This window comes from Lutjanus erythropterus, chromosome 20, assembly GCF_056507025.1.
Source record: "Lutjanus erythropterus isolate fLutEry1 chromosome 20, fLutEry1.hap2, whole genome shotgun sequence".
NCBI classification, from domain to species: domain Eukaryota; kingdom Metazoa; phylum Chordata; class Actinopteri; order Lutjaniformes; family Lutjanidae; genus Lutjanus; species Lutjanus erythropterus.
This window is the reverse complement of record NC_139336.1, coordinates 32955193-32973300: the sequence shown is the minus strand read 5'-3', so window position 1 is coordinate 32973300 and position 18108 is coordinate 32955193. Positions and strand designations below refer to the sequence as shown.

Below are 18108 nucleotides of genomic sequence, written 5' to 3'. Positions count from 1 at the left end.
GACAAAACTCAGAGAAATTTAGAAAATTTTCAATTATTTTCTGAGACTATGATGTATTTGAATTGAGTTGACTTGACAAAAAGCCGACGTCAGTATATTATAAGTATAGGGGGATGCAGCTCACGTAGTTGATGACAACTGGATGTAGGCATGTCATGTATTGTTCTTTAGTCCACTCGCAAAACTGCAAAGTGAAACCAAAACTAACCGGATCAAATGTATACGATGGAACAAAAACATGATATGTGAAAAGGCCAGAAGAATTTGTCGATTATAATTCTGCATATCAAGTCTGATTTTCACATAAAGGTACTCGGTGTATTATTCTAGAATGAAAAGAAACCCAACTACTGGAGTTTTTGTGATTCTTCTTATTCTTAAAAGATTAAAAATTTATATTCTGTGTTGATGAGTATTTATTGTAGGTTGTGTTGGATTGTTGTCACAGATATACAATGAAATACAACCCAGTAAATTTAGTGTGAGTAACAGATCCATAAATTTGAAGGTTCCTCAAATAACACTGTACTGCAGTTTATAAAAACAATGACAGGTGAGGATCATTTTAACCTCCACCATGATGATTCCCATGGAAACAGTAAAAGTATGCCATTTTTGTCCATAAGTAATGTAAAAGGAATCCTTGCACGTATTTAATTTGGCTCTGACCGAGGCCTACAGAATTGGTCCATTGTCTGAAATAACAGCACTAATCACACTTGAGCTGATGAATCCAAAAGTCAACTGACAGAAATGATTCTGCAACTGTTTTGCTGATCGTTTAAATCATTTTTCAAGCCAAACATTTGCTGCTCCCAGATTCTCAGATGTGATTTTCTGTATTGTTTTTTTTTTTTTGTTGTTGTTGTTTTTTTTTCTGTGTGTTTTTTTCTGTATGTTTGTGTTTTGGACAGTCGGTTTGAAGACATCAGTTTGGCCTCTGGGAAACTGTGGTGGACATTTTATTTGGGCTGCAGATAACGATTGTTTTCATGATCAATATCTGCCAAACACCGTAATCATGAATCATTTTGTTTTCATTAAAACTTGATGGTTTTTTTTTTATATGGGCTCAGTCCTTTCCACCATATTTCCTGATGCTGATGTAGATGGAGGCGCAGCAGGTCAGGACTGGCCTTTTAGAAATCAGTGAAATATGTCTGAGAATAATACGCACACAAAGTGCAGTATTAAGACCATCAAAGGATGACTTTAGTATTTTCCAGCCTGGACAGTAACACGGTCTGCAGTGTATATATATCTCTATCACTGATTTAGATATATTTTCCAGTATAATATTAGTCAATTTAAAAATTAGTCAAGTCAGAGTCATCTGGTAATCTGCAGGGATGTCTAGTCATGGTTGCAGCTGTATTAGCAGTGCAAGGAATCTATTTATCTTTGAGCTTTGATGACCACAAAAAAATAAAAAGTTTAAAGTTACAAGCAGGTGTGAGTTCTCCTGTAGGTTAAATCTTAGGGTTAAGGCAAAAAGTAGGCTATTAAGCAACTTTTTAGTGTTCGGTTTTGCTAGTTTATCCAGAAACTGATGAGGCTGAGGAGAGTGCATCAATCACACAGCACTCGGTGTGGCGCAGAGTGAAAGACAGTTGTGAGGGAGTCCAGATGATGTAGACCAATCTGCAGCAGGTCTGAACTTGCCTTTCTGAAATGAAATACCACATTTCATAATGAATTCCTGGTTCTGGTTCCAGTTCTTAACTGATTCTGGATCTGCAGCCCAACTGGTGTGTGTGTGTGTGTGTGTGTGTGTGTGTGTGTGTGTGTGTGTGTGTGTGTGTGTGTGTGTGTGTGTGTGTGTGTGTGTGTGTGTGTGTGCTGATGATGATGGACGACAGAGGCAGGCGTCTGAACAAGCCAGCTCTGTATTTTTAGACAGTTCAGGTGATCTCACTAATGAGACAAAGCTCAGAGGAACTCGTGTCTCATTTGAGCTAGGTGTGTGTGTGTGTGTGTGTGTGTGTGTGTGTGTGTGAGAGAGTGTGAGTGTAAGTGTGTGTGAGAGTGTGAGTGTGTGTGTAAGTGTGTGTGAGAGTGTGAGTGTGTGTGTGTGTGTGGAAGAGGCCATTTGTTGAATTAGCTGGGCAGTGTTGAAGTGTTCAGCGATTACGGTTAATCCTTGAGTCTTGGTGATGTAAGAACTGTCGTTTTTCCCTTCTGTCCCTCTCTCCTAATACCTCTCTCACACATTTAGTCCTCGCTGTTGAAAACCTGGGCATGTGTGTGTGTTTGTGTGTGTGTGTGTTGTTGTCAGTGGCACCCATTCTTCAAACAAGGATGCCCTGTGCACTCGGCTGTGTACATACACCATGTGTGGATGCATGTGAGCACGTTTATTTGTCTGAGCCTCGGTGTCAGTGTCGGAGCGGAGGGGAAATGATGCATCACGTCTGCAGGAGAGATAAAGCAGAGGGGAAGACGTGAGAATGGATGATAGGAGGCATGAGGCCCAAAACAAATGGCCTCTGCAGCGAGCTCGCCGTAAACTGAATCACTGAGGCCACTAAATTGAAACAAAGGCCACTTTTTAGAAATGAAGAAGCTCATTTTCTCTTTGTTCTGAGCCTGATTTCTGTAGCAGCTCACACAGCAGATTCTCAGTCAGTTACAGAGGCTTTTAATGCAAGACTTTATTTCTAATTACCTTCACCTAAGTTTTCAGTTTGTCTGAATTAGGGCTGAACTCTTAATCAAAATTTTATTGAAATCACAATATGGTCTACTGCAGTTTTCAAGCCGCAGGAGGTGCAGTATCTGATAAAACTCTGCAGAGATGTGTTGGCCTACACATTTGATTCTACAGACTTAAGAAAACATCTTTGTAGAACTGCAACTAATTATTATTTTCATTATCAATTAAGTCTTTCAATCATTTTTTGTGATCAATCGATTAGTTGTTTGGTCCATAAAATGTCAGAAAATGCTGATCAGTGCAGCCAAAGTCCAAGATGACGTCCTCAAATGTCTTGTCACTGTAATTTTATTTTGTCATATTTCAAAAAGAAGCCATTGAAAGTACATTTCCACAATATGTCATGTCGGGCGTTGAACCCTGCATATCTAAATGGCTTTATATGTGACTTTCAACACAGTCATTTTAGTCTGACCAACAATCCAAAACCTCAGGATATTTACTTTATGTCAAATTAGACAAAAAGCTGCAAACCCTTAAAATTTAGAAACTAGAACCAGTGAATTTTTGGTGTGTTTGCTTAAAAAGTGACGGTTGGTCAATTATCAAAATAGGTGGAGATTATTTTCCTTTTGATCAAATGTTTTAATAATTTCATTTCACAAAAGGAAAGCAACAGGTCATAAAAATATTTTATATGTTTATATTACCGTATAGTCATTTCCATTCAAAATGGAGCAGTACTGATGGAATCAGTGCTGTTGAAATTTACCTTATGATCCAGGTCATTCCAGCTGTCTCTACATCATTTTTGTTGTATTGTCTTTGAGACCCAAACACTATTTGAATAACATGATTTATTTGAGAATAAATTCTGCCACATTTTCTTCTTACACCCTCCAACACCTTCCTGTCTGTCAGTCCATCCTGCTGCTCTCACATAAAGTTGTCGTACAGGACAGTTTTGAAGGTTGGAGCGACCGACCCGACTCATGATCTGTGTCACGAATGAGATCTTGTTAGCCGTCTATTTTTGCTAATACCTGCCGCTAATCAGGTAAAGCCACACAGAGGACGCATGCAGACACTGAGTGCCTTTCTGTCTCAGCGACATGCAACACGCTGCTGCTTAGCTCATCACTCCTCTGTCTCCTGTCTTCTCTGTCCTCTTGATGTGTGTCTTTTACTGTGAAACCTTCCAGCGGTGTGATCGTGTTGCAGACATCAGGGGATCACCATAACTCCTGGCGACCAGCGCAGTCTACTGTACATCTCATCTCCGTGTCTCCACACCATTGTACACACATAGCCAGTAGCCACGGAGGCAATTACCATGGCAACAGCGGGTCTCATCCCTGCAAGCAAACGTGGATGCATTTTTATCCCCCCCCCCTACCCCACCCCACACTCCTCCTCCTCTTCCTCTTCCTCAGATAATGTTTCAGTGAGTGTGGATTTGACTGCACGTCATGAGATTATGATCCATTGTTGGTGTGTTTGAGAGTGACACAGAGTGTGTCATTTTCAGCCAGTAATGCCTGGTGCCATCTTCATCTGGAGGGAAGGCTCAGAATCAGCTGCTGTAGCGACCCTAATACGAACAAGACAACCCCAATCCATTATTAAGGCTAATACAGTAAATGGAGCTGCCCTTGTTTCATGTTCATGTGGTGTGTATGGTTGTTTGCCTCGGTGTGTTTGTGTGTCTGTCGGACACGCTGAGCTTTACTTTGACTTTTCTCTTGACCATCATACAGTACAGTACAGCCAGTCTCTCCTGGAAGTTGTGATGTTGCAATTGCAACAATTAAAGCAAAGTCAACCAATCTCTGAATTCTGCACAACCTTGCAATTTTTGTACATTCAACACAACCTTTTTTGCATTTTAAAAAAATATTTTTTGGGTTTTTTATGCCTGTAATGATAGGATAGCTGAAGATATGACAGGAAAGGGGGATCAAGAGTGGGGTAATCAATCAATCAGTCAGACTTGATTTATATACAGCAAATACTTTGTAATGGACTAAAGACTCAAATAAGAACTGCGCTCATTAAAAATGGGAACTGAGAAAACGCTGTTGTAAGTGAAGAAACACCAGAGGCAAGATAAAAACTCAAAATAGAAAATAATTTAAAATCAGATAATAAATAGGTAAATAAATAAGATAATAATAGTAAGGGGAAAAAATAAAAGAAGATGCCAACTAGAAAAACAGGTCAATAAAATAAATAAATGATTAAATACACAACAAATAAATAGATAAAGTTCAAGTAAAGACCAGTAACCAATTACGGGCAACTTCTTTGAGAATGTCCCCAGACTCCCTTAAAAAAATAGCTGTTTTTTTAGTTGTTAAATTTTGCGACAAACTGTCTGTGACAAATTCTTAAATGTTTGGGCCTTCTTGTAAATTCTGCAAATGTTGCACATAAATTATTTCTTTCTCTGCAGGAAAAACATCGTGTCCATTTGTCCAAGCTTGCTGGCTGCCACCGTTGAGCTGACAGTTAAAAATAACAACACATTTGCTTCTGCAAAAAGAAATGCTCTAGCTAGGTTTTTATTTGCATATAGAGCAGGGAAATGAGATCTGATCACAGATAGGATTCAATTTAGACACATGTACGTAATCCTTGATCTGTGATGACCTGTAATATGGATATCTCTGGTATGCCCTCTATGTTTTACTGTTTCTCTTGTGTTGTTTTTTATGTGCTGTGTGTTTATAGACCTGTGAAATAGTCTTTTATGTGAAACTGCATGTGCTGCCGTTTTGACTGCGACTCCCTGGAAGAAGAGATCTAGTATCTCAGTGGGACCTTTCTGGCTTCATAAAGGATGAATACAATAAAATAAATAAAATGTGGAGACACATTGTAATGCCAGGTGTGATGTCAGAGCTCAGGGCTGTCCACTTGTGTTACTGAATCACCTACAACATTTGTCTCAAATCATTTTAACGTCTCTGTGAGGTTAGAACGAAACCCAAATTGTTAAACGGATTCAAGTCGATGTAAAGTTGTTGTTGGTGGTGAAAGAAATGTAAAACGTACCTACGTTAGCATAACTGTTGCTTATTAGCTCTAAAATTCAAGTGTAGCAGAGGCTCATGGGAATGTCAGTAGTTTTGAAAGTATTTTGCTCATAAAAGTCTTGATAAATTGAAATATTAACCTGTTAGTGGTGCGATGTGAGAAGTTGGTCAACATGTACTTAATACTAATCTGCATAGAAGTCTGTTTCTGCAGTTTGCCATGAAACATTATGAGAACCGTAAGAATCTCGCTGCCAATTAAACTTCGCAGAGAAAAAGCAAAAGATTTAATACTTTTTCCCCCTAAGATGTTTCTGAGTCTGTTTTTCTACAGTCTGAAATTTATTTTCCAGCTGTGAGCAGCAGCTCCTCCGTTTCCCTTGTGTGTTGCATTCTGGGAAAATAGTGCACATCAACAGCACACACAACAGATACGACCACTATTGTGTATTATGTATGGAACAGAGTACCTTAGTCATCACTGACTTGTTTTGCTGTCTTGGTCTTTCTGGAAAGAGGACCACAATGAAAATGAGTTATTTCAGAACTTTATTGTGTTCTCTGCAGTATTTTCTGTTAATATGGTTTTATCGCAGTGTCTGCTCTGTTTTAAGGTTATCCAAAGTATCAATACTGTAGTACTTTTTCAATACAACATGTTTAAAACAATATAATATCTGTTAAGTATACTGACTGCATTGAAAAAAGTTGAGTTCGATCTCTATTTTCCTGCCTGAAATTTGTGTTGCTGTAAAACCAGATGGTGTTCAGAGACTTTTTCTGTACCGGCACTGTGTGCACACTGTTAAAAAAATCTATGTGCCAGGGACTTTTCTTTTCACCGTAGTGTTGAAAGAGCTATCGATTATCACTTTTTATGCTAGTACTGTATCAAAGTTTAAAATTCTGGTATCACAACAGCACTACCCTGCTCTATATTTATATATTTGATATTTCAAATCAAACTCAAAATCAAGTTTTTATATGCATACTGACTGTTTTGAGTCGACTTATTTTTGTCACACTGCCAGAGTGAACACACAACGCTGTCACACCTGCTCACAGTCGGCGTGCAGTCACAGCTGATGGATTGCTGAACCACAGTTTGTGCTGATCCATCTGTTACAGGTGTACCGTAATTTTTCCACCAAAGTTCCACGAATCAGGTTTACATAAGGTCAGATTCTGCACCTGCATGAGCACATGGTGCAAAAGTTACACAAGTTTAAGTGGAGGAAATTAAAGCATCTTTTAACCTACTACCTTTTTACTTTTATGTCCTCTTGATCAACTTTGATTATCTTTTACAAACTTTGAGCTGGACCATATATATATAAAGGTATTAATAAAAGAACACTGATCTCTAGGATTTATTCATCTTTGTACCTGGAGAGGGATCTGTGGAGGAAATTCACCAGGAGAAACATTTTGTATTTCTTTTATAACTCCTAAAATAAAAAAAAAGCAAAGTAGTAGTACTGAACAAGGTCAATGTTGTACTCAAAGAGAGCAGATTTATAATCAGCCCCGGGCTTGATTTTAATTTCAGAGTTGTGTGTTTGGAAAATGTGCCAACTAGGCTGAAAAAAACAGTACAGATATTTGATCAACCATCTTGGCCACCTTAGAGCTGTGGTGCCAGACTGGCACAAAATTAAATAGAATGAGCAAGAATTTTATCACTGATAGTCACTGACTTATCACTGAAGTTAACTTCAACCAACAGGGAGTTTTTGTAGCCTGGATCGCCTCTCCTCACGGTTCCTCTTGTCTTTGTGTCTTCCAGGCTTCCTCCTGTTCAAGGACTTCTGTATGAACGAGATCGACGAGGCCGTGCCACAGCTCAAGTTCTACGAAGAAGTAAGTCCTGTGTGTGTGTGTGTGTGTGTGTGTGTGTGTGTGTGTGTGTGTGTGTGTGTTTGCATGTACGGGATTAGATGGCATCATGGGATGGGTGAGAGATTAGGCCTGTAATCCCGCTCATTGAGATTTAGCCCTCCCAGGAAGCGCTCTGCGTTGTTTTCTCGTGGCGGTAAGATGACCTCATCTGTCTGTTTTCAGATTAAGGACTACGAGAAGCTGGACTCCGAGGAGGAGAGGCTGAGCCGCAGCCGGCAGATTTACGACGGCTACATCATGAAGGAGCTCCTGTCCTGTTCGCATGTGAGGGCACCTTCACATCCGTCCACACTGCGTCACTGCTGCACACGAGGTCAAGTACAGGCAGGGACACAGAGCTCGCACCTGGTGGGGGGAGGAGTCTGTGCTTCTGTCTGCAGGCCGCTGTAATGTACTGGTCCCCAGTGTCCCGTCAAATGGGTCACAAGATAGAGCTGACAGCCGTCAGATCATTTAATGAATAGAAAAGAAAAACATGTTCTTCTAGAATTTTTTTCTAAATTGTGGCTCTTTTTTGTAGTTCTGTTTCGGCTAAATTCAAGGATTCATGGAGATTTTTTATCATTATAAAACACAGGGTTTTACAACAAAAGTACACACAAAATAGAATACAGATGATTAATTTCAAAATGGAAGAGGGTGAAAATATAACAACCACCCCCCCACCCACCCCAAAATACATATATATTAGGGCTGCACAATGTGTTAAAAAGTCATATTGCGACTACTTGACTGAAATTGCAGCTGAAATTAGTGGGAATGATCCTTTTTGCATTACAATTTTCATTTTAACTGGAAAAAAAAAATAAAATTGTGATGATGTGACATTTTTTGTGGTCTGTACCAAGCAAACATGTTTTCTTTCATCTTACATCAGCTTACATGGGAATGTGGGCATCAGATGTTGGCATGCAATGCATCCTGGTACATGTAGGCACTGCCAGAAGCAAGAGAACTCAGGTTTCTTAGCCAATATAGCACAACTGAGAAATGTATTGCTTCAGTTGACCACATTCACCATCAACACTGACAGGACATCCACATGAAAAGTGGCAACATTTTCCTTTGCACACTTGCACGTATTGGAACACAGAGGGATGATGGGAAACCGGCTTTAACAAGTCCATCCATACTGACAACAAACACACCACAGTGCAGCTTTTGTCCTCCTGCAGCGCAGCAATTTGGGATGTAAAGCAAAGTTAGTGCTCGCTGCCGTCTGAAGGGAGGAAGTTATTAGACACACCGCCCACGCACACACACACACAAACACACAGAGACACACACACACAAACACACACAGACACACAGAGACACACACACACACAGACACACAGAGACACACACAAACAGATACACACATTCACACAGACAGATATTGGTCTTCTTGCTGTTGGTGACCGTTGGTCTCACAGCAGCATGATGTTCCTTGTCATGTTACACGCAGGGACGCACATCCTCACTCACAGAAAACAGAAGTGAAACTTCTGGTAACGCAGCATTTTTTTTAAATGACCCTCTCTTTTATTTCCTCCTCTCTGTCTCAGCCATTTTCTAAGAAAGCAGTGGACCATGTGCAGAGTCACTTAGCAAAGAAACAGGTTCCCCCAACTCTCTTCCAGGTAAAACATCTCTCAACACACTCCTCAATGCTTTGTTACCTCCTCTACTGTGTTTGTTGCATCTGATTTAACAGTAAAAAACGCAGCAAATGAATGTGGTTTCACAATTAAATTCTTTTCCTGCCTTCTTTAGTAAAATATTTTCAAAATAAAACAAATGAAACAGGGACAGATCTTATTATGAAGGCTGTAATTTCAGCACAGCAAATAATTTGTGGTGGTCTGGTCAGTAATTGCTGACAATAACTAATTAAGATACTGGAGACTTCCCTTATTTCTGCACTTCACACCCTCAACACATCTGAGGGTGTAAATTATGAACACATGCACACACAGAGACAGTGTATGCTGCAGTCGCTGCCCTCAGAGTGAAGTTTTATCACAATTATTTTCATATTTAGAACCTGAAAAATGACCCAGAAGTGTTTGAGCAAGCAGAAAATCTATTTAGATAAATGAAATATATAAAAATAAATGCACATTTTCAATCCTGTCAGTATAAATCTTCATAAACCCCCACAGTGTGAAATGTTTTTCATCCAAGAAGCTCATAACTCGGGTCACTGACTTTGTTTTTCCATAGTGTCCATTACTGCCTTGTCTTTTGCTATTAAAAAAAACAATGCCTTTGGTTTCCACAGCATTTTACAACAGAGGTGACCTGCTTCACCTGAAATAAAGAGCGCCTTCACTAAAGTCAGAAAATATATTGTATTATCTTCAAGTAAAATGATCACAGAGCAAAAACGACGCATGTGATGAGTGAGGCGAGATGAGAAGCGTCAGGATGCTGTACGTTTGCTTCTCAATAATTAATCAATGAAAGAAAGAGATGAAATGAAAAGAAAATCTATTTTTTTTTAAGTTGGGAACAGGCAGACAGAATTGGTGTGTAAGAAAAAGAAGTCAGTGCCGCCCTGCAGGTCAGATACCAGCTTGAGTTTAGTTTATGATCACCAGTTGGACACATTCTGGAAAAAGCAGACAGTGACGTTACTTTTCGCTGCAGGTTCTTTCTCTGAATGTTTCTGGCTCAAATTTCTTTGGTTTCTGAGACTCTTAACTTGCAACCTGTGAGCCTTATCAGATGGTGATGCTCCAGTAGATAAACTCAGTTTGTGATACTCCCCGTCTTGGTTAGCAGAGGCTCTGAGCAGAGTTAACAATACACCACTGTCACCATCACCAATCTGTTTTCATGGCTTTAAGTAGACTTGCCTCCTTTTCAACAGGCTCGTCTACTTTGTGACTAAATGGGACTGCGAGTCACCGCCAATGTCATATCACTCCATTTATCTACAGCAACTCTTTATGCTTAAAGGGTCGTCCACACCAAGAACCACATGTATAACAATAACCATACACTCCTTACTCAAGTAGAAATGCAGATACTGGTGAAAGTAAGAGTACTGATTGAACTTCTTTACTGCAGTAAAAGTGTAAAAATACAGGCTCTGAAAAATATTCAGAGTACGGAAGAAAAAGGTCCTCCACTAAAGAGCATTTGTACTTTCTGTTTCTGTGAAAAGCTCACTGAACCTCACCCTTTCTCCGAGGTTGAGTGTCTCTTTGTTTCGGATTGTTATGGTTGTTTTGTCTTTTGTGTGGTTTTCGTCTTGTTGCGTTGTTTTTGTCTTGTCACAGCATTTCATCTTGTGACGTCTCCAACCTTGTTTTTGTCTTGTTACATCTTTTACAGTTTGTCGTTACTTCTTGAAAGTTGTTTTGTTTTCATCTCGTTACATCTTTTACCTTGTTTTTGTCTTGTTGCATCTAATACGTTGTTTGCATATTGTTTTTTTTTTGTCGTTTTTTTTGTCACAGTTCCACTAGCCTCTTTTCGTCTTAAAGGGATAGTTCACCCAAAAATTGAAATTCAGTCATTATCTACTCAGCCTAATTCTGATTGAAGGTTGGGTTTAGTTGTCTCGTCCACAAAACACAGCTGGAGTTTCACAGGAAAACACTGTTGTGGAACGGTGTGAATGTTGACCAGTTTACAAACGGAAACAAACGAAAAATAAAACAAAACCATAAAATGCCTTCGTACTGCTTGTCTGGTGTAATCCAAGTCTCCTAAAGCCTCATGTTCATGTTCAAGCCTGAACTGGGCGTGTGTGGAGTGACAGTGTGTGCAGCCAAGTGAACAGCATGATGTGTAGGGCCCCCAAAACACTAGGAATGGCTCTGAAGGCAAAACCCATCCTTAAGAGATTTTATGACAACCCTTGTAACAGACTCTTGGATTCTCCTAGCTCTTCTTGTCTTTGCAATCAAGTCAGTTTTTATTTATTGAGCCCAATATCAGACAAAAAAAGAAAGAAAGAGTGAGTAAAAACTCCAAAAAACCCTTTTAACAAGGAAAAAAAACAACGTGCAGCAGTAACATGTCATTAGTTTCCATTTTCCTCAGCTGATGAAACAGCTGCCATGTGTTCTGTTTACAGAACATCACCGTTCTTCAGTGTGGACGCTCACATCCTTATTGTTATAATTGTTGTTATACTCCTGGTTGTTGGTGTGGACGGCCTGAAGGTTATGGTGACGAAGCTCTTCTTTCCTGTCTAATTATGCAACTTTTGACAACCCAAACAACAACATGTGGTGTGTTCAGCTAACACAAGCAACCTAATTTGGGAGATTGTCTCTCTAATCCTGAAAGGTTGCTGTGTGTGTTTGTTTCTGCGATGCTATTGGCTGTTAGCATGTCAACAGTTTATCAAAGTTTCCTTATCAAGGAAATGTTTCTAAAAACGTTTATATAATTTCCGCCCAGCCCTAATGTGTCATCTTTATTCATGTTTCCAAGCTGATCAACAGTATTTTTAAACTGCAGATTCTCAGATTCATTCTGTGGTTAATTATACATTCAGCGTGGAGCATCATCTGCCAAAAGGCCACCCAGGAAACTAAAACACAGACAAAGGAAGAACAACAGTTGTTTTCTTTCAGCTCAGTAAATCTAATCAACAATTTCCTCTTTTAGACTACAGCATGGCTCTTCTTCTGGATATAAAATCATCCCCAGTGACTTAATTTTCCCTCACAGATATGACATCAACCTGTCAGTATTTCCTGTATATTTTGTGAGCCCTCAGTGTTGCGTAAATTTTATATTCAGCTGGAACACAGAAGAGGCGTCTTTGGAGCTCACTTGTCAAAATGCAAAGACGTGAATGTTCAGTGGGAGTTACTGTGAAGTGAATTAGCCTCGACAGCAGACAAAAGGAAGGCGCTTTAACAAGCCCAAACCCCAGAAAAGCTTAACGCCAGGAAAGTCCAGTTGATGCACAGAAGATACACTCCCATACATTTGTAAATCATTTTTATCACTGAGAGAAACATGGCCTGAGCTGCTGTTTTTGTGTCTGTTTCCCTGCAGCCATACATAGTGGAGATCTGTGACAGCTTGAGAGGGAAGATCTTCCAGAAGTTCATTGAGAGGTGAGATGATGGAGGTGGAGGTACTGGATGGAAGAGTTTCATCACATGTAGCAAATTCTCACCTTATACACTTTGCTTTTTTTCTTCCTCAGTGATAAATTTACTCGTTTTTGCCAGTGGAAGAACGTGGAGCTCAACATCCATGTGAGTACAAGCTTTTAAAGTCACATTTGGTCCAGATCAGGGGTTTTTGGCACAACTTCACCATCATCGCCAGGTTTTTATGCTTGTATGTTCACAGCACAGGGCAAACATCTGTGTATGCATGGATAGAGGAGAGCGTCAGGGTTCTAGGAATATAAGAACAAGTGTTTTTTTTTTTTTTTCCTGAGGCCAGCATATTTTCTAAACTGTTTGCAATGGGACTGCCGTGTATTTACACTCTGCTGCAAACGCCATCAGCGTGACAAGGTTCTGAGTGTTTATTTTCTGGTTGCAAAGCACTGAAAAATGTTAAGTTTTGAGTGTTATGTTCCCAGGGTCTCTGCACGACTGCTGCTGTGTTGTTGTCTGTCAGTTTTAGCTTCTGAAGTATTATATATGCCACTAAATCCATGTTTCCAACCAAACTGCTCCACTGTAAATGTTGTTAAAAATATAATCTTAAAAACATTTTTCCCTGAAAATAAAATTCCCAGATGCTTTGGGCCACTGTGCTCGCAGTACACTGGGAAGAACCCTGTACCCCAGTATTGTCAAAAGCAAACAAGAAGTTGCTAAATTATTGTCCATATAGTTTATTATGCTAAATAATACTAATCATGCAAATTGTCCAACATATGCAAGTTAGGATCCTGCAGTTTTATAATGCTGGAGATCCACACTTCACATTTCTGGCATTAAACTTTGGGTAACTCAACATTGCCAGGTTCATGAAAGGCTGGAAAGTTTAAACTGAGTGAGTTCATGTCCTGTGTTGAGTTTTGACTCTAACAGAGAGTTGTGATATTGACCCAAATCGCAACGATCGTATTAAAGAATCTCAATTGCCTCCATGAGCTGCGTGTCACCATGTTGATAAGCGGCTAAATCAGCAGCTGCTTTTTCCAGAACAGCTGCGAGCACCTGTCCCTTTCACCTCACACAGTGTCTTTGTCTCTCCCACCGTGTCCCCCCTTCAGCTCTCTCGCCTCAGTTTGGGAGAGGAAAAAAAAAAAGGTTCAGTGTTGCGTTTTAGTTCCAGTCCATTTCATGTTCACACTGTCTTATTATAAATTAACCAGAAGGTGTAAACATTACATCCTATGGACCCACAGTTAACTCTTTCTTTAGACACATTTAGTGATGACTCACCCTGCATCATCACAAACAAAATCAAAACAGTGTGTTTGGTTTTTTTGCCGCTATACAACAACAACTGTACCTCTTATCACTGACAGATGGATCAGATGATGGAAATGTAGATTTAAGAGCAGATCGTTTATTAAACAGGATTACAACATTTTGCAGATGCAATAGTTCCTTTAAGCTCTATTATTAATGCTGCTGCTGAAGAACAGAGACTCTGAAACACTGATGATGCGCAGATCTTTGACATCATGTCAGAGTATAATGTCAGTAAATTCAAGTAAAATCCACACTTTGCTTGTTCTGTGTGAATGAAACACAGATGTGAGGGAGTAATTTCTAAATCACACAAAGTCCCCTGGTAATCCCGTGCAAATAGGGCTTGAAGTAACTTGATGACAGCGTGGCCAATCAAATCACACACCACAAACGAACTGGATCAGAGTTTGTTTGTAACTGGACTGACTCTCCTCTTTTCAGCCGGTCTGGTTATCTAATTCACGCAACAAACAGGCAAAAGCACCAGACTTTGTTTGAACCAAACCAAACACATTGTTGGGTGTGACGTCGTCTAAAAGAAGCTTTCTGCTCCTGTTCTGCTTCGTTTAATGTCCCTGCGCTCCTTTCTCCGTCCCCAGCTGACCATGAACGACTTCAGCGTGCATCGCATCATCGGCAGGGGCGGCTTCGGAGAGGTGTACGGCTGCAGGAAGGCCGACACGGGGAAGATGTAAGAAGAAGAGAATAAAGGCTTTAAAGGACACGATCTCGCTGTGACTGCCTGATGTGTAATCTGTGCCGTTTGTTGTTTGAATGTCAGGTACGCCATGAAGTGTTTGGACAAGAAGAGGATCAAGATGAAGCAGGGGGAGACTCTAGCGCTCAATGAAAGAATCATGCTGTCATTAGTCAGCACAGGGGTGAGTTGGACACTCCATTAGTTTGTTTAATCAGCTGTTCAGAAGATTAAATTTAGCCTGGTTAGAACAGTCATAAGTGTTGACTTAAGCATCACTAAAATGAAAAAAGGCTGCATCACACAAACTAGTTCTTATTTAGACTTTATCTGTTAATAAACATTCACAGCCAGTAACTGTTAGGTGCAGCTGTTGTGCAGCTAACTGATGAAGCTAAAAACATTTGATCTTACACTTTTTTAGAAAAATGTGGTTTAATAGTGATTATAACTGTTAACTTTTTAAAGTGTCTTTCACAAAATTAAGACAACACACAATAAATTCTAAAATATTATAACAATAAGATTAAATCATCAAACGGCGCCTGTGAGATTAACATGATCAGATAATATCCACTCATTCTAAACTAACACTCATTTCTCCATTTATGCCAAAAGAAGAAAACCGTTAAATATACTGTTTTGTAACATACAAATTAATTGTTAATTTAACTTGGTTTATAGTTATTTTCCTGTTAAACTATTAAATTTTAATAAAAAAAAGATTTACCAAGTATTAGTAATACTGTTAATTATGCTACTTTATCATTAGTTGGTCTTTTATAAAATAAAAATCATATTTTGTATCATAGTTGATAGGAGACAATAACAATTAAAATCTGATTACATTAGTTATTTATTTTAGTTTTGCTCACATAACAAAAACTACTCAAACAATACCAATTCTAGCATTATTAATTATGATAATTATTAAACATTATTCAGTTTTTTGTAGAGTGAATTAATTGTTAACTTAAGTTTAATTAGTTATTGCTTTTGGTTATAAAATGTTAGCATTTGCAAAGCTAAAGTTGTTATTTTTCGATGTTATGCCACAGTCTGTGGTGCTACAATGGCTTTCTGTAGTCAGCGCAGCTGGCAGTTCATACAGACCAGCGACCTGTTGCACCAACAAGTGTGTATAAGTTCAAACTAAACTATCACTACAACTAAGAAGTGGCTGCACCACAAAGACAACAACTACATGGTTAGACATGCCTCCAGGGGCAGCGTGAAACATAAAATATGACAGAATTATACTCATTAACCATAAAACATTATCTTTTATCCCACACAGCAACATTTTTCAGTAATTGCAGCAGTTTTGCAACACAGAGACCTCATTTATTGATATATTTCAATATTATCAAGCTACTGCACTGTGCTACAATACTAAGTGACTCGTGCCAGAAAACTAATGTCCATGGTAACCATGACGATGGAACTGTATCTTTGATTTGCCACATGTCTTAGTTATGAAAAACAATTTTATGAACCCCCCCCCCCCCCAAAATATGAAAAAACAACAACATAACAACACATATCTCATGACCAGCGGCTTTGTTTATGGACACTGAATGCAGGACATTACCCTTTTTAATGTTTTTTAAATGTGAGACACTTTGTCTTCCTGCTCCAGAGGAACACACACACACAGAGTTTTGACCTGATTCAAACTCTCTCTGCAGGACTGCCCGTTCATCGTGTGTATGACGTACGCCTTCCACACCCCCGACAAGCTCTGCTTCATCCTGGACCTCATGAACGGTAGGCTGACCTCCACCCCCACACCTGCTCAGATTAAACCCGAGCCACGGTCGGTCCATCCTGAGACACACAGATTGGATTACTCAGCCGGTCAGGTCACTTCCTCCTCCAGAGAATCAACAGTTGATGGGATTTTGACCTCAGCAATGATGCAGCGACCTGCTCGTATCAGCCGCCGTAACACCAAATATCAGCCTTGATTTAACGCTCCTCACACCTCACCTCCACTATTTCCTCTTTAAGCGCCAACCGGCGAGCGGCCGAGCTTCATCAGTGTTTCCTGTCAGTTTCACAATCAAAGCCTGAGTCACCTTTTAAAGTCAACACAGTCATCATCATACAGCGGACAGTACGAGGCTGTTAGAGCTTCAGTTGTTCTATTAATACAGACGGTCAATACATGTTAAGACAGGCTGCAGGCTGGAGGGGAGAGTCATAGAAGGACTCCAATTGATTCTCATTTTCTCCCCCGAGAAGATTACCACAACTTATTGATAGATATTGATTGAAGCATGAGGTATTATGAGGTCATACTGACGCACTCTGTTTGTGTGGTGTGTGTGTGTGTGTGTGTGTGTGTGTGTGTGTGTGTGTGTGTGTGTGTGTCTCTGTGTCTCTGTGTCTGTGTGTGTCTCTGTGTCTGTGTGTGTGTGTGTGTGTGTGTGTGTGTGTCCAGGGGGTGACCTGCACTACCACCTGTCTCAGCACGGCGTGTTCAGTGAGAAAGAGATGCGTTTCTATGCTGCTGAAATCATCCTGGGTCTGGAGCACATGCACAACCGCTTCGTCGTCTACAGAGACCTCAAGGTACCATTCGCTCTCCGGTTCCACCGCCTTCTCTAGAACATTTAAAGAACAAGTCTGATGAAATTCTCTTTTGTTTTTTATTGTCAACAAATCTCATGCATGACTCCAACCAACAATGAACATCTACTAACAAGTATTATGTGTATCAAAGCCGGACATGTCGTCTTCTTCTGTGCCTCTGAGCTCCAGTTATTAAAAAAAAAATGAAAGGATTAGTTCAGATTTTATTTTTAACTTAGCACTATTATGGCAACATAGGTTCAACACACACTGTAGTTTATCTTGACTCAGTTCCACACACACCATCCTGCTGCCTTAAACCTGCAATAACAAATTGTTTTGGCCCCTCAGGGGTCTTAAACACTTCGCTGACCTGTCATCACCTTATTTGCAAATTTGTTAGCAAACAGTAGCTTATTTACACATTAAGCAACATTCATTTTAAGTCATGTTTGTGTAACCTGCTGAGTGTAAGTCCAATATTTACTCTCTTTTAGCTCTGTTTTTGTTCTCCACCACATCCTGAGGGAAGTTTCTGGTTCTGTTGCTGCTAAATGTCTATGACAGGGACGATGATGATGATGATGATGATGATGATGATACTTTACTGTCAAATCAAGAATGTTTTTTTTTTTTTTTCTTGCATCGCAGCAGCTCAGTTTGCAACATCACCATAAAGACTAGAAACAAGGATGTATACATTCAGCTTCATGATGAGTTTCAGGATTGTCTGGTGTAATGTTCAGTTTAACCTCCCTGCATATCTGGTTTGTTGCAGCTTATAAAACCAAAACAATGATTAAAAAGCGCTAAAAGGCTCAAACTGTGAGGCTGCTCACATTAAACAGATATTTGCTC

The 18108-nt window shown here is 39.7% G+C and overlaps 1 protein-coding gene across 1 annotated transcript in view; it reads left to right on the top strand.

The window, feature by feature from the left end:
- The window catches only part of grk3 (G protein-coupled receptor kinase 3), a 91983-nt gene that overhangs the window by 50878 nt on the left and 22997 nt on the right, over positions 1-18108 (top strand). The window contains exons 3-11 of the mRNA XM_084745489.1: positions 7475-7548; positions 7750-7851; positions 9135-9209; positions 12592-12653; positions 12746-12797; positions 14579-14670; positions 14761-14860; positions 16365-16443; positions 17120-17250. Of these exons, the coding sequence (XP_084601615.1) occupies positions 7475-7548; positions 7750-7851; positions 9135-9209; positions 12592-12653; positions 12746-12797; positions 14579-14670; positions 14761-14860; positions 16365-16443; positions 17120-17250 (767 nt within the window). The remainder of the gene's footprint in view (positions 1-7474; positions 7549-7749; positions 7852-9134; positions 9210-12591; positions 12654-12745; positions 12798-14578; positions 14671-14760; positions 14861-16364; positions 16444-17119; positions 17251-18108) is intronic.